This window comes from Staurois parvus, unplaced genomic scaffold, assembly GCF_062004578.1.
Source record: "Staurois parvus isolate SC_StPar_1 unplaced genomic scaffold, SC_StPar_1.0 ptg000813l, whole genome shotgun sequence".
Taxonomy (NCBI): Eukaryota; Metazoa; Chordata; class Amphibia; order Anura; family Ranidae; genus Staurois; species Staurois parvus.
The window spans coordinates 3,048,880-3,072,152 of record NW_028318609.1 but is presented as its reverse complement, the minus strand read 5'-3'; the positions used below and the strand labels follow the sequence as shown (position 1 = coordinate 3,072,152).

Here is a 23,273-nt window from a genome sequence, read left to right as displayed (position 1 = left end):
CTCCTATTCTTCATGCGCTGAATATGCCCGCAATTTCAGTGCGGCCACAGTACTTGCACCAGAGCCACCTCTGAGCTCTCACACCACTCACCTTGGGTATACAGTCAGGTCCATAAATATTGGGACATCGACACAATTCTAACATTTTTGGCTCTATACACCACCACAATGGATTTGAAATGAAATGAACAAGATGTGCTTTAACTGCAGACTGCCAGCTTTAATTTGAGGGTATTTACATCCAAATCAGGTGAACGGTGTAGGAATTACAACAGTTTGCATATGTGCCTCCCACTTGTTAAGGGACCAAAAGTAATGGGACAATTGGCTTCTCAGCTGTTCCATGGCCACGTGTGTGTTATTCCCTCATTATCCCAATTACAATGAGCAGATAAAAGGTCCAGAGTTCATTTCAAGTGTGCTATTTGCATTTGGAATCTGTTGCTGTCAACTCTCAAGATGAGATCCAAAGAGCTGTCACTATCAGTGAAGCAAGCCATCATTAGGCTGAAAAAACAAAACAAACTCATCAGAAAGATAGCAAAAACATTAGGCGTGGCCAAAACAACTGTTTGGAACATTCTTAAAAAGAAGGAACGCACCGGTGAGCTCAGCAACACCAAAAGACGTGGAAGACCACGGAAAACAACTGTGGTGGATGACCGAATAATTCTTTCCCTGGTGAAGAAAACACCCTTCACAACAGTTGGTCAGATCAAGAACACTCTCCAGGAGGTAGGTGTATGTGTGTCAAAGTCAATAATCAAGAGAAGACTTCACCAGAGTGAATACAGAGGGTTCACCACAAGATGTAAACCATTGGTGAGCCTCAAAAACAGGAAGGCCAGAGTAGAGTTTGCCAAACGACATCTAAAAAAGCCTTCACAGTTCTGGAACAACATCCTATGGACAGATGAGACAGACATCAACTTGTACCAGAGTGATGGGAAGAGAAGAGTAGAAGGAAAGGAACTGCTCATGATCCTAAGCATACCACCTCATCAGTGAAGCATGGTGGTGGTAGTGTCATGGCGTGGGCATGTATGGCTGCCAATGGAACTGGTTCTCTTGTATTTATTGATGATGTGACTGCTGACAAAAGCAGCAGGATGAATTCTGAAGTGTTTCGGGCAATATTATCTGCTCATATTCAGCCAAATGCTTCAGAACTCACTGGGCGCCTCTTCACAGTGCAGATGGACAATGACCCAAAGCATACTGCAAAAGCAACCAAAGAGTTTTTTAAGGGAAAGAAGTGGAATGTTATGCAATGGCCAAGTCAATCACCTGACCTGAATCCGATTGAGCATGCATTTCACTTGCTGAAGACAAAACTGAAGGGAAAATGGCCCAAGAACAAGCAGGAACTGAAGACAGTTGCAGTAGAGGCCTGGCAGAGCATCACCAGGGATGAAACCCAGCGTCTGGTGATGTCTATGCGTTCCAGACTTCAGGCTGTAATTGACTGCAAAGGATTTGCAACCAAGTATTAAAAAGTGAAAGTTTGATTTATGATTATTATTATATATTACTTTTGGTCCCTTAACAAGTGGGAGGCACATATGCAAACTGTTGTAATTCCTACACCGTTCACCTGATTTGGATGTAAATACCCTCAAATTAAAGCTGACAGTCTGCAGTTAAAGCACATCTTGTTCGTTTAATTTCAAATCCATTGTGGTGGTGTATAGAGCCAAAAATGTTAGAATTGTGTCGATGTCCCAATATTTATGGACCTGACTGTATGACCCACACCTCTGTGTTCAGGTCATATATCCCTTTAACGTGCATATCCAGGGGATCACGTTACATGGAGATGGCCACACTCTTCATTTAGATTCCTCCAAGAATTTTCCGGTATGTATTTAAGTCACGCTGTTCAGTTTGCTAATCCCATTCAAGCTCGCCCCATGTTGTGTGCCAGTAATTTATTATTAAACTGCACTTTCAATTTGTTCAAAAACACTTGCATATCATAAAACACATGAAAATTGCCAGTAGTCATTTGCGACCTGACTTCCGGTTACCTCCCAGCTCCACCCTATACGTTACGTCTTGAGACTTCATCAGGAAAAAAACTTGTGAAGTCACGTGGCTCATGCATAATTTGGTATAATATTTGACTTGTGGTTAGGTGTTCATTCATTTGAGGGATATTTATTAAAGCAGCGTAGAACATAATGATGTCAAATTACATGCATCCACCTATGAATCCAGCCACAGAAATACGCTGGATCTTTACCACAGTTGGCACATATTAGTAGACCCATCTACTTGATTCATAAAAAGGTAAATGACAAGACCGGGGATAGAGAGGTGACAGGAGAAGCTACAAAGCTGAACTAGAGGGTGATCTATGGAACCAGAATATGTGTCGCCTTTCTGACTGTGCCATGTGGACAATATATGTAAATCATAACACTAGCTATACAAAAGTCCCACATTTGGAAGGTAAAACAGTAACCGTAAATGTATTTCACAGGTGTATTCAACTGCTTGACTGAGGGAGATGAGTCTTGCACTTTGGTGTTCTCCCTCTATCATGACTCAGTCTTCCATCTCTTTCTTCCCAGGGATGACTATGAAGTTAGCTGTCCAGAACTGGATGAATTGGTTTCAATCGCCCTGGAGGTTCCTGGTGTGTATGGCTGTAGGATGACAGGAGGTGGTTTTGGAGGATGCACAGTGACCTTGTTAGAGACGTCAGCTGCCGAGGAAGCCAAGCAGAGCATTCAGGTGAGAGATCAAACCAAGAGATGGTCATTTCTGTCATCTCCGTATAGAAGGTTACCAACCTGTCATGTAAGCATGTTGCAATCACCTGTGTATACAGGACATCTCCTGTGCACTGCCCTCAGATCACCCCACAGTTGTGTGAAATTACAAGGACTAAGAAGAACTACAGGTCCAGTCCTAAGAGAAACTCTATAAAGAGACTATAGAAATAGAGAGGGAGGTTGGAGGTTAATGACAGTTTTCTTCGACCGACAGAACAAAAATGAACAAATTTAAGTGTTTTATGAAAAAATGACTTTATTATCACAAAAGTTAAACCAGCTTTAAAGATACCAGTACAAAACAAAGCAGAAAGTGTTGATGTTTGGATAGCTGTCCTTAATATACATGATATATTCCCATCTCCCAGATGCTGCCTCCATTCATTCAGGGGGATAGAAGTCTCCTTCTATTGGAATACCTATGAACTGAGAGACTTGTCTGTTTCAGGACAATGCTTCAAGAACTTCACTGCAAAACTATTGACTTACAATAGTTCTAGTTGATAGGAGAGTAGGACATATGGTGTGCCATCAACTCTGGCCAAATATGCCATTTTCTTCTGACAAGAGAGAAAGACTTCGAGCCTTTGTCAGGATTTTATTGCCTTTTCGTGTCCCTAGTAGGGAGACTCCCCCTCCTTTCCTGTTAGGAGAGGTCATAACAGGAAAGGAGGGGAAGTCTCCTTAATATGGACATGAAAAGGCAATACAATTCAGACAAAGGCTCTACTAAATGTGTTCTTTGCCTGAGTTTCCATTGAAGATGTCCAATAGGGACTTGAGCAAAAAACACATTTAGCAGTGTGGGGGCAGAATTAGAACTTTTTGACAATGTTTTTCCACACCAAGTGTCCTAAAACTAAGCCAACTGGGCAGTGCTTTCTTACCTGTTGTTGATGCCCCCTAAAGACTTATTTAGATGTGCAGCTGGGGATGTTGGTAAAAGCAGACGGTTGAGCCCCTCCCCCATCCAACCACCCACCTGAACAAGTAGATACAGCCCCTAATGGACTGTACACATGCAATGACCACAGCAAAAAATTAAATGGCATGTCACATTCAGCAGACTGTACCACCGCTGAGCACAACCCATTCAAGTGAATCAGGCCAATCCGCAATTGCATTCAGTGCACACATTTGCGGTGGGTTGGCATTTTCCGGGTTAAAACGGGCTGTGAGGAGGTAACCTCTTCACTACCAACACACACCAGCTGATCCACCATGGGTTCCTTGTCACAGGGGCGGGAAGGGTTGCCACACGTATGGACGAGCCCCAAAAGTAATTTGTACCTTAAAAAGATCCTGTTGGCAGACTATTCATTTTAATAGCAAGCTTCCCATAGGGTTATGCATTTAATGCATTTTAGGCATGTTCTTTCCTGATACACCCCCCCCCCCCTTCTTGTGTAGACATCCAAAAGCACAAGGCTTCTGATGGCTGCCACCATTTTGAATGTGACATCAGTAGCCTCAGCTGCCACTCACCTGACGCGCTATAATATACTTCTTGGCTCCTCCCCCAGCACCTACATAAAGGGCTATGTAGGTAAGTGAGGTGAGAGATGGAGGAGCTGTGTCAGCACAGACTACTCCCAGAAAAGGAGAAGTCTGTAACATGGCAGGAGTAGTCAAGGACAAATATTGCAAGTAAGCATTTAAACAATGTAATTTCTGCAGTGCTTTTTAAGTTGGTGACACTTGGAATTGGGTAGCTTACAACTCTTCATCTATTTACTTGTGAAGTGGCCATCACTTATGGTGTAGATACAGGTATTGTATTTGTTGGAGAAGTTGTATGCTGCACCCTCTTGTTGACCACATGGCTGGAGATTGTATTTGGTTAGTATGAAGCAGCTTGGTATACAAGGCTTCTGTGAATGTATATGAAATAAGTCACTGTCTTGTGTTTCTTTTCTCAGGAGAAATTCCAAGGAACACCGACCTTCTATGTCACCAAGCCATCTGCTGGATGCGGTGTCTTATCACCTTAAGGGAGTGTAGTGAATATACTTTTTCACTTTAATAAAGCAATTTTATTTTCATCTGCATTATCTCATTAATGTATCATTCCTGGCAAAACTGAGTTTTGTAGTTCTCCCTCTTTTAATACGTTATTAATCCCCCCTTCCAAAAAAATGCAGCTCACCAGTTCTTAGATGTGGCTGCATTAGTTTTGCTTTTTTGTGTTTTTTTTCCCTTTATTTTCACCTGATGATCCAGTAAGTAAATTACTTTAAACAAACCAAGCTGTCCAACAAAAGTCCGAACTTTGAGACAAACCATTTATGTAGAACCTTATCCCAAATGAAAATAAATGTTTACTGTAACCGCTTATTAAGTATTGGCTGGAGTTCAGCTCCAGTTTGTCTGCTTTAATACTTCATCCAAAGTGCAGACACCAAAAGACAGGAAGGCTGAATCACCATGTGAAATAAAGGGGAACAAAGCCTAAAAAAATAAAATGAATGCAACCACCAAATCTAAAGATTGTTAAGCTGCAATATAATACATTTTTGGGTCTAATACCACTGTAAATTATGAGGACATTTGATATGTACTGATGTTTTTAGAGTTGTTTAATACAGTATGTTTGAGGGGAGTGAGCAGAGATCAGAGTGACCTGCCTGCAGGTATCTCTGACTGCCATGTCTGCAGTAATCTAATGTAATGTGGTTTCTATTGGTTATTGCGTTTTCTACAACTTCACCTATGAAATAATTCTCATGGGGGCTGCTTCCCCCCCCCCCCCCCCCATTGTAACATAACTACTTCTACAGGTGTCCTTTCTGTACTACTAGGCAGGTGAAAGTGGCTGTTTTTAGCTTGTTAGGACTCCTTTGTGTTTGACCTAAATTATCTCATGTACACTTCCCAAAATCTCATGAGGACCTGCCAAAACAGTCTATTTAACTTGCACATTTAGTCAGTCAGGACCTTACATTGCTGCTAGATCTATAGAAGGTTGCAGAGTATGATTGTAATGTGTGCGGTCTTTTACTGAGATCCTACCTCTATCCCCAAGCTTTCTATGCTCAGCATGGAGCCAGCATTGGCACAGCAGTGAAGTAGTCACATGCCAGTTCCTGGAATGGTTGGATTATGAGAGGAGACCAGAGTACCTATGGGTGTTCTATGAAGAAGAAAACATACAGTTATGAGGCCCCACAGCTCTATCAGTTAGAAGTAAAAAATAATATTAGGGTGTGTGTGTGTGTATGTATGTGCGCAAATTCTATTATAAGAACATCATAGCTGTCATTGGGGAGGGCTTGTACAGATACAACATGACTTCCAGTGGACCTTAAGGCAGGATTGGCACAGACAACTACTTATTCCAGTAGTCTGAGGACTTCAGCTTATTAAGATCTATTGGTAGCCATCCCAGTTTTTGAAGCAGAGACAAAGATGTTAAATCTGAAGTTAAACCTTCTTATATTTGCAATCCTGGTTCCCCCTTTTACATCCACCACCATACTAATCACATTTTCTAAAAACTTTTTATTACATACCTGATCGCTGTAACTCTGCAATACAACCAGATTGTGTCTAGTGGAAAGGTTTGTCTGGGTGCTGTACATAGCGTCCTACAAATATCACTGCACCCTGTGTGTGTACTTATCTTTCAAGTCCTCTGGCTAGCTCTTGGGGGGGGGGGGATTGGGGGGGTGCCAGTCTGGAGAAATCCTAAGCTGGCTGCGTTTGGATAGGCCTGAGCCTCGGTGAATGAAAAAACTGTAATCCAGTGAATGAAAGGGCAAGCCTGGCACAGTCAGGCTGGAGAGGAAAGGGATAGATAATGCTGCATATTATCAAACCAGGAAATCAGGTGGACTCTATCTGACTTCATGCAGCTCACAGTGTGCAGAGAAATTTGAGTAAAGCAGGCCATACTTGGGTCGAAATTCTGAATTAATTTTCGTTAATCGGAAATTTTGTGTGTTTTGTAATCCGATGGTTCCACCATTGATTTTGAAATTCGACCAACCACGCTTTCAATTTCATGTTGTTAAAGAAAATAATTTTCTTGGCTGGGAATCTTCTTTTCTTTGCCGATCAAGCTCACAATCATTTCTTTTTTTGATTAGATTTCTTGCATGATTCCCCTATCATTGATTAGATTTGTTCATTTTTCAAACAATTTCCAACATGCCTGATAACTCAAAATCGATGGGTGCACAAAATCTGTCGATGCCCACCAGTGGTGCGAAATTTGAACAAAAATTCTTAGTCACGATTTTCCAAAGAAAATTCTTTCGGAATTTGACCCATGTATGGTCTGCATTAGTTATTTTAGTACAGAAAAGGAACCTGTCCAACTACGCAAGAGTGAAGGGATGGCCAGAGTTCAGCCTTGATAGGTTGTATTTAGAAGATTAGAAAGCTATGTTATTTGAAAGAGTTTTTGTATAGAGTTGTTTAAGCATCCTGGTAATGCTTCTGGACATTTTGGATGCTCTCAATTGAACTCCCTTCTCCTTTTAAAATGGCTGCACTTTGTAATAGCGTCCTCGCATTATAGTTTCATATGGACCCATACACCAATCTGATTCCTGACCCCCATTACACACACTGCGACAGTACTAAGGTTCTACATCATCCAATACACCTCACTTTACAGCCTCATCCATCCCCATACACCTATCCCATTACCAACCCCCATTACCCAGACTGGGCCAGTACTAAGTTCCTCTACAACGTCCATCCCCATACACCTATTCCTTTACCCAGACTGGGACAGGACTAAGGTCCTCTACAACGTCCATCCTCATACACCTATTCTTTTACCCAGACTGGGACAGGACTAAGATCCTCTACAACGTCCATCCCCATACACCTATTCCTTTACCCAGACTAGGACAGGACTAAGGTCCTCTACAACGTCCATCCCCATACACCTATTCCTTTATCCACACTGGGACAGGACTAAGATCCTCTGCAACATCCATCCCCATACACCTATTCCTTTATCCACACTGGGACAGGACTAAGGTCCTCTACAACGTCCATCCCCATACACCTATTCCTTTACCCAGACTGGGACAGGACTAAGGTCCTCTACAACGTCCATCCCCATACACCTATTCCTTTACCCAGACTAGGACAGGACTAAGGTCCTCTACAACGTCCATCCCCATACACCTATTCCTTTATCCACACTGGGACAGGACTAAGGTCCTCTACAACATCCAGTACACCGCACACAGACATAGAATTCCCTTTCTGCTGCATATATTTTGTAATAAAAAAGTTATATACAAATCATAAAAAGATAAATAATGTTTGGTTAAAGCATACCATGGAGTGCAGGATGCTGGGACGACATTTCACAATGGATTCCTCCCCATCAAAGTAAAATCATTTTAGCATTGTGTTTATGAAGCGGAGTTCAGGCATTTAAATTGTCACCCCTTTGGTACCTTGGCTAGCACCTGTGTCAGAATATACCTGTCATCTCTCCATCCTCTACATTGTCCTGTCTTAGTTTTTACTTCTAAGGAAAACGTTCAGAATCTCCCAAACAGGATAACACATAGAAGCATGAAAGCAACGCCCATGACGTAAAGAGGGAGTCATAGCGACACGCCATATATAAATGGCACCCAAGCGCAGCGTATTGTCCAGTGAAGTCAGCATGGCGTATCTTTTAGGCTTCATAGAACTGGCGCTCCACCTGTTTGTTGAGGGATCCTCCTGACATCATTGTTCGTGTGACGTACTCTTTGGTAACCTGTTGTGTGACCGTGCCAGAACTTTCCATGCGGTGGGTGGTGACAGACATGCCATCTGTAGGTGGAAACAGTAAGAGTAAATATCACTGGCTAAACCTGATGTACAGGCCAGCAACACAGCGGTACATGTGATTTACTGAGAGGTCATGATATAAAGTTGCTGAACATGAAAAACTGAGTGTAAGGTGATGAAAAATGGAGAAACGAGCTGCTTTACCTATACAATGGACTTGTATTTCTGTCAATTCTTTCCTGAGATTTATACAGCTCTGCCAGGGTAGTGACACAACTTTTCTCCTGCTTTAGTAATATAGCTGGGTCACCTCCCTGCCCCCAGCCTGTGACTGGCCAGCAAAGGAGCAGCAACAGACTGATTAGGTAAGCTTTCTGCTCTCACCTTTTGTTAGCATGTCCCTTGATTTTGGGGATATTGCAAACAATGCAAAAGTTTATTCCAAATCATGTGCTGTGAACAGTTGATCACTCAAGTCTGGACTCTGCACTAAGAACTTACAGGAAACCCTGTCAGAACATCAGCTATTATGGCACATTTTCCTGATTGTATTACATTTCCGCACCATTAACATACAGTGAGAGGATCAGCATAACTGACATGTAGCATTAACAGAAATGGCAGCCTTCGTTGTAAATGTTTCATGAATAAAACATTTACAATGTGCTCAGCTAAGCTTTTCCTGCGAGAATATCTGTGGGAAATGAGTACAGTAGTGTCAGTTCTCTAAGCTGTATCAACTTTATGTATAATGCAAATTTAAAAATTGATAATACACTGCTCAAAAATTTTTAAAAGAAACACTTTTTAATCAGAGTATGGCATCAAGTCAGTTTAACTCCTGGGATATTGATCTGGTCAGTTAAGTAGCAGAGGGGGTTGTTAATTAGTTTCATTTGCTTTGGTGTTAATGAAATTAACAACCAGTAGTACACTAGATGGGCAACAATGAGACAACACCCAAAACAGGAATGGTTTTCCAGGTGGATGCCACCGACATTTTTCCCCCTACTTATCTTTTCTGACTGTTTTGCACTAGTTTTGCATTTGGCTAGGGTCAGTGTCACTACTGGTAGCATGAGGTGATACCTGGACCCTACAGATGTTGCACAGACAGTCCAACTCCTCCAGGATGGCACATCCATACGTTCCCTTGTCAGAAGGTTTAGCAATATAAAATTAAATAACTCAAATGCTTACTATGGTGCATAAAAAGAAAAAAATACACATATAAATAAATATAAATACTGTAGCTGCTATTGCACACAACCCATGTTTCAGTGGGGCAAATAATGAGAATAAAAGTGAAGTAAAATATGCTGCGCTACATAAAAAAAAAAAAAACACTCAATGCCTTTGAATCAAAAAATGTGAAAAATAAGAAATTAAATACAAAAAATCAAAAATCACCCAAACCAAAACAAAGAATAATAATATTGAATCAACCTAAAAAAGTCATTATGAACTCAAGTCCAATCAAAATAGTGTTCGTCTTGTAAACCCTCCACTGGATAACGAAAATATGTGCAGCTGTCACAAATTCCAGTGAGAAAACATCCTCCATCATAAATCTGCTCACTTCACACAGTGTGACTTCATATTATACAATGTTTCGTTCTAACTGCACTTTTGGTCCCACTTGGACTCAGAAGATCAGCTTGTTAAATGGGGTCTCCAAAGTATGCTTCCTCCTTATAAATGTCTTAGTATTATCCGTATTCCTCATTAAAAAGAACTCAACATAGTGCTTTATCCTTTTAAACTTTTATTAAGCAATAAAACATAGGAAATGCACTTACGTTCTGGAGGTGCATATGTGCACCGCCTATGATGAACATCCGGTAATATATCGATTAAGCACAAGATGGCAGTATCATCTGAACAGCAGAGTCCTGTATGAGCTCGGAAAACCATCACCATACGGAATGAAATGCAAGGCAAAGGTACGGGTCCGTCTCTTTAATGCAATTGCCTGCTAAAATGCCGTTCCTGGATCGGTTTCACAAATACAACCGCTGTCCCAATGAATGGGAATGTCATGACATCATTCATACGTATGGATGCCGTCACAACGTTCCCATTCATTAGCGGATACTAAGACATTGATAAGGAGGAAGCATACTTTGGAGACCCCATTTAACAAGCTGATCTTCTGAGTCCAAGTGAGACCAAAAGTACAGTTGGACCGTAACATTGTATAATGTGAGGTCACACTGCGTGAGGTGAGCAGATAAATGATGGAGGATGTTTTCTCACTGGAATTTGTGACAGCTGCACACAATTCCGTTATCCACAGGAGGGTTTACAGAAGAACACTATTTTGATTGGACTTGAGTTTATAATGAATATTTTGGGTTGATTTAATATTCTTTGTTTTGGTTTGGGTGATTTTTTATTTTTTTTGTATTTAATTTCTTATTTTTCACATTTTTTTGATTCACTGGCATTGAGAGTTTTTTTGTTTTTTTTTTTTATGTAGCGCAGCATATTTTTCTTCACTTTTATTCTCATTTCCAGGTTTGCTCTGTCTCCCAGCACAGTCTTACGAGCATGGAGGAGATTCCAGGAGACAGGCAGTTACTCTAGGGAAGCTGGACAGGGCCGTAGAAGGTCCTTAACCCATCAGCAGCACCATTATCTTCTCCTTTGTGCAAGGAGGAACAGGATGAGCAATGCCAGAGCCCTACAAAATGACCTCCAGCAGGCCACTGGTGTGAATGTCTCTGACCAATCAGAAACAGACTTCATGAGGGTGGCCTGAGGGCCTGACATCCTCTAGTGGGCCCTGTGCTCACTGCCCGGCACCATAGAGCTCAATTGGCATTTGACATTGAACACCAGAATTGGCAGGTCCACCACTGGCACTCTATGCTTTTCACAGATGAGAGCAGGTTCACCCTGAGCACATGTGACAGCCGTGAAAAGGTCTGGAGAAGCCGTGGAGAATGTTCTGCTGCCTGTAACATCGTTCAGCATGGCTGTTTTGGTGGTGGGTCAGTGATGGTCTGGGGAGGCATATCCATGGAGGGACGCACATACCTCTACAGGCTAGACAATGGCACACTGACTGCCATTAGGTATCGGGATGAAATCCTTGGACCCATTGTCAGACCCTATGTTGGTGCAGTGGGTCCTGGGTTCCTGCTGGTGCACAACAATGCCCGGACTCATGTAGCAAGGGTATGCAGGCAATTTTTGGAGGATGAAGGAATTGATACCATTGAATGCCCCCATGCTCGCCTGACTTAAATCCAATAGAACACCTCTGGGATATCATGTTTTGGTCCATCTGACGCCACCAGGTTGCACCTCAGACTGTCCAGGAGCTAAGTGATGCCCTGGTTCAGATTTGGGAGGAAATGCCCCAGGACACCATCCGTCATCTCATTAGGAGCATGTCCCGACGTTGTCGTCATTAATGCATACAAGCATGTGGGGGCCATACAAACTACTGAGGACCATTTTGAGTTGCTGCAATGAAATTTCTGCCAAATGGACTAGCCTGCTGCACCATTTTTTCACTTTGATTTCCGGGGTGTCTTTGAATTCCATTTCCATCAAATGATGGGGCATCCTTACGTTCCTCACACATTACCCAGTCCATATCAGTATAGATATCCAGCACAATATTTTTCCCCATTGAGATCTGATGTGTTTTCAAAGTGTTTCTTTAAGTTTTTTGAGCAATGTATAACAAAGAGTTAAAGCTGAACTTTAGCTAAAACATTTTTTCTGTGCAGTTCTGTTTACATCACTTACCTATAATGAAGTATGTCGCCCAAAATGTGCAAGTTGCTGGATTCTGTAGAAATCTTCACTGCAGGGCTGCCCTGACCACTTCCTGCTGCTTGAACTTCCAGCACTGTCAGGGTGAACAGCTCCGGGTCTCTGGGCTCAGCTGCACTAAAGATGATCTGATTGTGTCCTCTCCTCCATTGAGAATGTTCTTTCCGCATCAGATCATCTTTAGTGCAGCTCAGCTGGGAGAACTAAAGCTGTTAACCTCAATGGGATCCAGCTGCCTACACATTGTGGGATATACTTCATTACAGGTAAGTGATGTAACAAAAGCTGTTAAGAAAAATGTTTTTTTCTTAACTAAACTTCAGCTTTAAGTGAACTTATCTACATGATAAAACCTTGGGTAAGGCCTCGTTCACACAGGACTCCATATCCTTACACCAGTGCAAGAGCTGTTTTACCTGCACAGGATGCCTGCAAACAGTGTGTGTTCAGGGATTGGCACCTACATGATTATTAAATTGGAACCATTGGTTGTGTCCATGCAGGCACTGCATCCCAAAGTGGATGGAGATGCCTGTATGAAGATGCATAGAGAACAACTGTGCATTCGTTGTGGGCAAACACAGCCCTTTGCACAGGTATATGGATCGATATACCCATGTGAATGAGGCCTCAATCTAAATTTTTTTATAAGTGATCGAATAATTCACAGTAATAAATGATTACATGACTTACACTGTAGTGATCTGATTCTCTCTGTATGTCCCATTTATTTATATTTTTTCTTATTCTGTACATATTTTCTACAGCACCGACATGTTTGTATTTTTATTAAAATATCCTGGACATGCACTTTTCTAGTGAGATTTTACCTTTGAAGAAAGGCTCTGACATTGTGGAGTGAGTGACGCTAGTCTGACTGAAATCTGTTGGGAGATTGAAAACCTCTCGCCGTGTGATCTGCTGTGTACCAAATTGAGAGAAGTTTCCTATATGAGATAGAAATAAAAAAGAACACATGAATTACCATGAGACAGTGTTTTATGGTACCTAGGTTATTCTTTATACAGAGTGATACATACCTAGAACAAAAAGTAGTGTTGTACAAAAATAGAAGAAAATGAGCAAAAAGAGGTTTCTGAAATTATTCTACATTGCTATGCCAAAAATATGAAATCTTTATTAAAGATATATACCAATTTATCAGCACAAGATGGCAAGCTGCAATGCCCTTTATTGCCAGTAGATTACAACATGCACCACCCTTTGTTACCACTAGATGGCTGCATACACCACCCTATGTACATTTGTACTGTGAACTGTAAAGCTAAATCTCCTGTTCTGTTCTCTGTTCATATTCTCAATTAGATTTGTTAACTGCTTGTCCGCTGCCCTATAGTAGAACTACTGCTGCAGGGCTGCGAGAAATCACATATATATGTGTGATTTGCATTTCCGGGTAGGGGGCGCGGGCTGCCCTACTCGCTAGGAATGTCAATCACCGGGTCCCAGCCGGAGATTCCCTGCCGGCACCCGGCGATCGCCGAGTAAAACTGACAGGGGATAACACAGATCTCTCTCCTGCCAGCATGGACATGCTGTTTTTGTAAAATACAAAGCAGTATGTCTCCGTTGTAAAACAGCACACACAGCATACAGATAATCTTTTGATTGCCCAAAGTTAACCCCTTCCTGCTCAATGTCATTAGTACAGTGGCAGTGCTTTTTATTAGCACTGACCACTGTATTAGTGTCACTGGGGATGTCAATGGCAGGCAGTTCCCACCCAGTGTCAGAATGCCCACTGCAGTCCTGCTATAAGTGGCTGAATGTCGCCATTACTGGTGTAAAAAAAAAAAAAATTCCAGTATACATATCGCCATTTGTAGACGCTATAACTTTCACGTAAACGTAAATTAAGTTAAATTAAATTTACACTTATTGGGATTTTTTGTTAGCAAAGACATGTAGCAGAATACATTTTGGCCTAAATTTATGACAAAATTTGATTTTAACATTTTTTTTATTGGACATGTTTAATAGTGAAAATAACTTTTACACAAACCAATCAATATATGCTTATTGGGAATTTTTTGGTCTACTTTCAATTATATAATAAAAATTAAAAAACCCAGTGGTGATCAAATACCACCAAAAGAAAACTCTATTTGTGTGAAAAAAATGATATAAATTTAATTTGGGTACAGTGTTGCACGACCACGCAATTGACAATTGAAGTAGTGCAGTGCCGAATGGCCTGGTCATGAAGAGGGTAATAACGTCCGAAAGCTTAAGTGGTTAAAATGGGTGGAACATGTAACATGTTCCAAATGTGAACTTATCCTTTAAATCACAGAGCTGGATAGAAAGAAGTATTGTCCACTGGCAGGCAGTCAGCTCCCTGATATGTATTATATTTGTGTATTTAGTAGTTTGCCTGAAGTTCAGCTTGAACCGCATTCAGAACAATGGAAGATGATGGCTACAATGTCTACATGGATCCTGCCACTGTGCACTTTGCTCTGTGTCTAATTATATGAGTCCATCATACTGATTTGAGCTCACAGCAATAACAGTCTTTTTGTAAATGTTAAATGTCAACCCTACCATATTTTTTTGCAGTGCAGTGAGGCAGGACTTGATCCTTTGTCAGGCCCTCATTGCTGTCTGTGGACCCTGGAGGAGAGACCTTTCTCCATGTACAGTCTCCAGAGAACTAGCATCTTCTGAAGAGGATTGCCAATGGCAGCCCTGTGTCTCTTAGGAAAGGTTAGCCTTAAAGACAAGTCTATTCCAATAGTATTCCATAGAATAATCCTTTGATCTATTGTCCGTTCAGTATTCCAAATAATATTCCATAAATCTATGGTTCGTTCCTCACCTCCATCCTGAGATTCTATGGTGATGATTCCTTCTCTCTCAGGCCCAAAGCCTTGCGTTGTTTTGGCTTGCACTTTGAACTTGTAGGGCAGATTTTCGCTTAGGAAGGGAACTGTCAGCGTAGTCTCAGGCATGTCACCTTCCACATATATATTTCTTGGCTCTCCTAGGATGGATATGGGGTGTGTATTTAGATGGTGGGATAACAGTACGTAATGTGAAATGAACTATGAATGGAGCACTCACCTCCTCCATGCAACATTTCACAGGTAACCATGTAACCCAATATGGTGCCATTAGGTTTCCTTGGTCTCACCCAGCTCAGCTGCAATGAATCTGGGGTAAGAGCAGTGAAAACGAGGGGTCCAGGGGCACTGGGAGTGCTCAGGGTGAAGGGAGATCCTGCCAAGGAAAAGTAGAATTAGCAGACATTGGTGGGTTATTAGTGACATTAAATTGTATGGAAACTCAAACAATGGATGTATCTTACTCTCAGCCTTTTGATCTGTTAAATATACTATTGAAAACATTTTGTTTTATCGGTTTGGTAAGTGCAAAGAAGATCCTGCCAGAAATCGTATGAGCTGGTAGCTTCCTGTGCTGATTGTTACCAGTTACATTGTTACCAGCTATCTCTGAGAGGGTACAGAGCATCTCCCCTGTGTTATGCAAAAAAGGAGGGAAGGACATCTTCTGTAGTCCTGTCCTAAGATGACAACACTGCTGCTCCATACATAAAGTACAGTAACTGTCCCGCAGGAACAGAAAGCGCATTACTGGAAGATCGTCTGGTAAAAAAAGATTTTAAAAATCCTTAAAATGTTTTTATTATTGTATTGAAAATAGTGATTTGTGGAACCATTGCTACAATGATGGTAAGGGAGGGGAAATCTCTCCAATGGATCCACAAATATATTTTGTATTTGATGATTATGGGGTACATGGTCCCGCTACTCATTCACAAAAAACAAAAAGTGCAGTGTGAAAAAAGACGGCACGGTCTTTGACAAGTCCTGTATTAAAAGAAAAAATAGAAGAATGTCCCCCACAGTAGATCCATCGTCAATCACGATATCTGCCGCCAACTCAAAAAAATAAAAAAAAACAGAGTGACCCTGCCCCATGTGACATTGATGTCATATGGGATGGGGTTATGTGTGATGTCCCCTTACATATTAAAGAACTGTCAAACCACTGGTTCAGGCAGACGGCCGGGGGCCATCGTTGGGAGCGGAGCCTTTTTTTTTAAATTATTTTTTTGGGTAGGCGGCGGCAAATATCGTGATCGAAGTTGGATCTACTGTGGGGGAACATTCTTTTATTTTTTTCTTTAAATAAAGGACTTGTCAAAGACCGTGTCCTGTCTTTTTTCACACTACACTTTTTGTTTTTTTTGTGAATGAGTAGCGGGACCATGTACCCCATACTCATTCACATGGGGGGGGGGTGATCTGGGGGCCCCCTTGTTAAAGGGGGCTTCCAGATTCTGATAAGCCCCTGCCTGCCCGCAGACTCCCACAACCACCGGCCAGGGTTGTGGGGAAGAGGCCCTTGTCCCCATCAACATGGGGACTAGGTGCTTTGGGGCGGAGCCCCCCCTGCCCTAAAGCACCCCCCCTATGTTGAGGGCATATGGCCTGGTATGGTTCAGGAGGGGGGGTGCTTTCTCATCCCCCCCTCCCTTTCTTGACCTGCCGGGCTGCATGCTCAGATAAGGGCCTGGTATGGATTTTGGGGGGGCCCCACGCCATTTTTTTTAAATTTTGGCGTGGGAGTTCCCCCTCAAAATCCATACCAGATCCGAGGGGTTTGGTATGAATGCGAGGGGGGACCCCACACCATTTTTTTTTTATTTATTATGGTGCTGGTTTTTAAATGTAATTACCGCTTTTTTTTTTTCTTCACTATAGCTCAGAGATTCAGCTGTCACTTTCCCCCCAGCTAAAAGAAAGAAAATTTCCTTTTAGTTTATTTCCCCAAGTTAAAAGAAACAATGTTTCCTTTTAGTTTCTTAAAAGAAACAAAGTTTCCTTTAACTCTAGGGAAAGTGACAGCTAATTCTGTGAGCTATAGAGAAGAAAAAAAAGCTGGCAATTGCATTTAAAAATCAACACCAACATACACTTTGTATTGCGTAAAAAATTCTTAAAAAATTTGTAAACTGAGGCATTTTTTTTCAATGGATTTTCATTTCTAAACTGAAAATTACATTAACCGAAACGTTTGTAAACCGAGGTACACCTGTAACAGTTAAACAGAAGCTCTAATCCTTCCCCACTTCACCCAAAACTTAAAAAAAACAAAAAAAATTGGATTTGCACTTTAAAGACAACCTGTAGTAAGGAAGCGGTTATTACTAATCAGATTTAAGATTCTAGTTCCCTGGCTGCTAGTCTGATCCAGCAGCTTCAATACTTTCTTAGTCACTGACCCTCAAAAAGTTTGCAGATCACAGAGCGCGGCCGTTTCCTGCCCTGATGCATGGTGGTCGGACGGAGGAATTGTTGGAAAATTGTGTCGGAGGTGAGTCACTTATCACCCATAGAGCCACCCAAAAGGGAGACCGTGGATTGTCAGCAACATCCAGCGGGGGGAGGAATACCTGGCCTGACCTGATCTTTAGGAGCCACCAGTGGATCCAGTAGAGAGATTTATCTCTAAATGCGCAGTTACACTGTGCAGCTGGTGAGTGCACAGCCTTACCCTTCTCACTATCACCGCATGGAAGAAGCACTTTGAAGGAAAGGGATTGTCACTAAGACTGTTTATTTTGCACTGCATGTTACTCTGCTTGTGACATAATGTCTGTGATCACATTAGTCACCTGATTCATAATCACTATATATTGATATCTTGGACGTTTTGCATAATAATATCTGTGATATAGCGCCGCATCTTTTATATTTCAGATCACAAGATTTGACTTCACTGTGACTTTTAATTTGCATGTATGTTCCTGGGCAGTGACTTAGAGTACTGATGTCAGGGACAGTCAGGGAACTAGTATTTTAAGGAGGTCATCAATCATAGCCTCTGTATTTCTTTCTCAGAAGGTGTCATTTAAAGTATACCTATCAGGAAAAGTCAAAGCACAATCAAGGGAATTAATAAAGTGTGTATGATACTCTTTAGCATTCCGACATGACAAACGTCAGTGTCGGTGTCAGATTCATTTTCCTTATCACCAATGGTCACGTCTGTGTATTCTTTACTTCTAGGCATCAGGTATTATACAATAATTATTCTGTAACTAACAAACCAAAATGAGAGTCCACAAATGTCTGTGAGTACCTGGTACAGGGCTGAGAGGACTGTGCGGGTCCACCTGGGATTCTATAGTTATGACACCTTCCCGTTCCGGACCCCAGCCTTCCTCACTTTGTGCCTTCACCCGGAACATGTAGGAATGATTGGGGAGCAAATCTTCCACCACCACTGAGTTCTCTCTGGGATTTGGAATATCAATGGTCCGAGAATCTCCTGGAAGAAGAGTAGGACTCACTTACATCTGATCCTAGAATATACATCTGATCCTAGAATATACTTACCATGTTGTATATCTGATATATACATATATTCCTGTAATATACATCTGATCCTGTATTATACATACACTATATTGCCAAAAGTATTGGGACACCCCTCCAAATCATTTGATTCAAGTGTTTCAAACACCTCCATGGCCACAGGTGTATAAAATGAAGCACCTAGGCATGGAAACTACTTCTACAAATTTTGAACTTCTACAAATTTTGAAAGAATGGGTCGCTCTCAAGGGCTCAGTGAATTCAAGGCCACGTAAAATGACAGAGTGGGGTCAGCGCATGCTGAAACGCACAGTGCGCAGAAGTTGCCAACTGTCTGCAGAGTCAGTAGCTAAAGACCTCCAAACTTCGTGTGGCCTTCAGATTAGCACAACAACAATGCGTAGAGAGCTTCATGGAATGGGTTTCCTTACATCACCAAATGCAATGCAAAGCATCGAATGCAGTGGTGTAAAGCAAGCCACCACTGGACTCAGTGGTGCAGTGGAGACATGTTCTCTGGAGTGAGGAATCACGCTTCTCTGTCCAGCAATCTGATGGACATGTCTGGGTTTAGTGGTTGCCAGGAGAGTGGTACTTGCCTGACAGCATTGTGCTAAGTGTAAAGTTTGGTGGAGGGGGATTATGGTGTGGGGTTGTTTTTCAGTGGTTGGGCTTGGCCCCTTAGTTTCAGCGAAGGGAACTCTTAGGGCGTCAGAATACCAAGACATTTTGGACAATTTCATGCTCCCAACTTTGTGGGAACAATTTAGGGATGGTCCCTTCCTGTTCCAACATGACTGCATATCAGTGCACAAAGCAAGGTCCATAAAGACATGGATGAGTGAGTTTTTGGTGGAGGAAATTGACTGGCCTGCACAGAGTCCTGACCTCAACCTGCTAGATCACCTTTGGGATGAATTAGAGCGCCTAACATCAGTGCCTGACCTAACAAATGCGCTTCTGGAAGAATGGTCAAACATTCCCATAGATACAATCCTAAACCTTGTGGACAGCCTTCTCAGAAGAGTTGAAGCTGTTAGACCATAGGGTTCAATACTGAGTTGGCCCACCCTTTGCAGCTATAAGATTGGGATGCCATTAAAGTTCATGTGCGTGTAAAGGCAGGAGTGTACTTTTAGCTTTTGGCAATATAGTGTGTATAGATATATATTTATTATATGATCCTGTATTATACATACGGTGGGTATAGAAAACAATCACCACCTACACATTTTGATGCTTTGCAGCCTAAAATGGTTTGCTTTATCCCGCTGTGTTTACTTATAACGCCAAGTGAAAGCTATAACACAAACCTGTCAGAAAATTAAAAAACAAAAAAACAAAAATGAAATTACTGAGTTGGAAAAAGGATCACCCCTCTCCTAAAAATGACTTGTAAACTCAATCAGGTGTAGCTCATCACCTTATCCATGGCACACAAAGCCATTTGAATTTCAACTGTGATCAGCTGTAGTCATTTTGAATAGCACAGCATGAAAAGAGCTTTCCTGGAGCATTTCAGTCCATGATAGTGCAGCTGAAGCAAACAAGCAACTATGGGTGGTAAGGCACTGTCAAAGGAACTCTGGAATAAAGTTGTCGACAGACACTAGTCAGGAGATGGATAGAAAAAAATTTCAAAGGCGTCATCAATGCCTAGAAGCACAGTGAAGTCTATTATTAAGAAGAGGAAAGGTATTTGGTTTAACACAGACCCTTCCTCTATCAGGACGTTGCTCCAAACTAGGATGAAAGAGCCAGGAGGCCTACAGCAACTCTGAAGCAGTTGCAGGAATTTATGACAAAGAGTGATCATTGTGTGCATGTGACAACAATATCATAAATTCATCACAAATGTGGCTTGTTTGGGAGGGTTGCAAGAAAAAAAGCCACTCCTCAAAAAAGGCCACATGCAATCGCGACTGAGCTTTGCCATAACACACCTTGAAGATTCTGAGGCCACATGGAAAAAGGTGTTATGGTCAGATGAGACAAAATTTTAATTATTTGGCCTCAACACTAAATGTTATGTCTGGCAGAAATCCAATACAGCTCACCATCCAAATAACATAATTCCTACAGTAAAGCATGGAACTGGTAATATCCTGTTATTGGGGGGGGGGGGGGGTCTCTGCAGCAGGGAATGGATCACTTGTCCGGATAGATAGAAAAATGGAGGCATAATACGGTCAAATTCTTGAGGAAAATCTGCTGCCCTCTGCCAAAAAGTTTTCAATGGGAGAAACCTTTATCTTCCAACATGACAATGGCCAAAAGCACACAGCAAAAATGACCACACTCTGATTGAAGGAGAAAAAGGTGAATGTCCTTGCATGGCCTAGTCAGAGCCCAGACTTGAACCCCACTGAAAATCTGTGGAATGACTTAAAGACTGCAGTCAACAAATGGTCACCATCAAATTTAACTGAACTTGAGCAGTTCTGCAAAGAAGAAGAGTGGCCAAATATTGCAAAGTCTAGATGTGCAAAGTTAGTAGAGACATATCCCAACAGGCTAAAGATTGGAATTAAAGCAAAAGGTGGTTCAACAAAATACTGACACAAGGGGGATAAAGATGGATGAAACAAAAACTCTTCATTTTAGGCTGCAAAGCAACAAAATGTGATTATTTTAAAGGGGGGGGGGGGGTGATTCTTTTCTATACTCATTGTATATCTGATCTTGTATTATACAGGATTACCTCACTTCACTTTAGTGAATCAGGCCTTCTGATTTCAAGATTACGTACCTCCATTGAGCAGCTGATAGTGCACCTTGTACCCCATTACTTCTCGTTCACACTGTGGTTCCTGCCAGCTGACCTTTAAGGATGTCGGTCCCAACGCAGAGAACACCAAGCGAGTGGGTGTGTCTGGGATTCCAGGAGAGAGGCGTGATTCTATTGGGACATGAGAACATTATTACAAAATGAAAATGTAAGGGGTAGGTGTAATTTTATCTGCAGTGGAAGAATACAATACTCACCCTGTATGGCCACATCCAAACTGCTGAGAGCATCCCGTACATCCTCTGAATGGGTGCGTCCTCTTCCAGTCCCAAGCATAAGTGGAGGAAGGCCTAGTCTGCTTTGTCCTGATGCCCCTGTACAGAGTACCATTGGAAGAGTGAATACAAGCTCACTGGCCACTCCACTTAATCAGAGCCTTGGAGAAACAGAGCAGCACCTCACTTATTCAGAGCCTTTGAGAAGCAGAGTATCACCTCACTCATTCAGAGTCTTTGAGAAGCAGAGTGGCATCTCACTTTTTCAGAGCCTTTGAGAAGAACGGCACCTAATTCACTGAGAGCCTTTGAGGAGCAGAGCGGCACCTCACTCATTCAGAGCCTTTAAGGAGCAGAGCGGCACCTCACTCATTCAGGACCTTTGAAAAGCAGAGCAGCAGTTCACTCATTCAGAGCCTGGGAGAAGCAGAATGGCAACTCTCTCATTCAGAACCTTTGAGAAGCATATCAGCACTTCACTCATTCAAAGCCTTTGAAAAGCAGAGGAAGCACCCCTCTCATTCAGAATCATTGGGAAGCAGAGCAGCACCTCACTCATTCAGAGCCTTTGAGTAGCAGAGTGCCACCTTACTCACTGAGAACCTTTGAGGAACAGAACAGCATCTCTCTCATTCAGAATCTTTGAGAAGCAGAGCAGAACCTCACTCATTCAGAGCCTTTAAATAGGAGAGCGGCACCTTACTCACTGAGAGCCTTTGAGGAACAGGACAGCATCTCTATTTATTCAGAGCTTCTGAGGAGCAGAATGACACCTCACTGATTTAGAGCCTCAGAGAAGCAGTGCCACACCTCACACTTTCAGAGCCTTTGAGAAGCGGAGCAGCACCTCATTAATTCAGAGACTTTGAGAAGCAGAGCCCTCCATCTCCAAACTAATGTAGGTCTACTAGCTGCTCGGCTTCCACAGGTACTCTTCATAGCCATCAGAGTTGGTCTTGGCATTTTGAATGAGCTTCAGGCTTGACAAGACAAATATCCTCCAAAGTGCTAAGCAGGCACTGGACCCACATGCATGGCCAAGTCTAAGCTGGAGTATAGGTGGTTACAGCAGTGCAAAATTAACCCCTTCTGGTCCAGAGACACCAGCAGAAAATTGTCTCTCTGGCTATGAGTCAAGGGGCTTCAGCCGAGCATGAATGTGGGGCATTATTCAGCCAGCAGGTGTGTTAACTCATTCACTATCAGAGAAGACTGCTGTATACTGCAACAACACAAAGGAAGTCATTATAAATGTACAGCAGACCAATCTGACAATGCATAAGGGAAAGCAAGCATGCAATGTACCCAACATAACCTGAAGACTGTGTTGCAGTTTTGGAATGCTCACTGTAACTTATTTTAGACAGTAACTTTAGTAACTATAGTTTATTTGTTAAACCTTGAGCAAATGTACTCATTGTTTTGCACAGATAACCCTTCCAATTAAGTTGTTAAAAGCCTTGGAGTCCTTGTCCTGTCTTTTCCCATTGTATGGGAGATGCAGACAACTGTCCCATCACAAAAATATATCTGTTCTACATTTAAATGATTTAATCAAATCTGTTAGGATGGTATGATTTTTTTTTTTTTCTAACTGTAC

At 42.0% G+C, this 23,273-nt stretch overlaps 2 protein-coding genes across 4 annotated transcripts in view; one reads left to right on the top strand and one right to left on the bottom strand.

Moving 5' to 3' along the window:
- Positions 1 to 4,819, top strand: part of GALK1 (galactokinase 1) — a 35,800-nt gene extending 30,981 nt beyond the window's left edge. Inside the window, exons 7-8 of the mRNA XM_089654896.1 lie at positions 2,574 to 2,736; positions 4,697 to 4,819. Of these exons, the coding sequence (XP_089511022.1) occupies positions 2,574 to 2,736; positions 4,697 to 4,768 (235 nt within the window). The 3' untranslated portion in view covers positions 4,769 to 4,819. The remainder of the gene's footprint in view (positions 1 to 2,573; positions 2,737 to 4,696) is intronic.
- ITGB4 (integrin subunit beta 4) overlaps positions 3,014 to 23,273 on the bottom strand; it is a 148,442-nt gene continuing 128,182 nt past the window's right edge. For all 3 annotated transcript variants that reach the window (XM_089654893.1, XM_089654894.1, XM_089654895.1), the window contains 7 exons: positions 21,656 to 21,772; positions 21,420 to 21,569; positions 18,435 to 18,623; positions 15,390 to 15,545; positions 15,145 to 15,309; positions 13,136 to 13,252; positions 3,014 to 8,561 (listed from right to left, as the gene is read on the bottom strand). In XM_089654893.1, the coding sequence (XP_089511019.1) occupies positions 8,422 to 8,561; positions 13,136 to 13,252; positions 15,145 to 15,309; positions 15,390 to 15,545; positions 18,435 to 18,623; positions 21,420 to 21,569; positions 21,656 to 21,772 (1,034 nt within the window). In that variant the 3' untranslated portion in view covers positions 3,014 to 8,421. The remainder of the gene's footprint in view (positions 8,562 to 13,135; positions 13,253 to 15,144; positions 15,310 to 15,389; positions 15,546 to 18,434; positions 18,624 to 21,419; positions 21,570 to 21,655; positions 21,773 to 23,273) is intronic.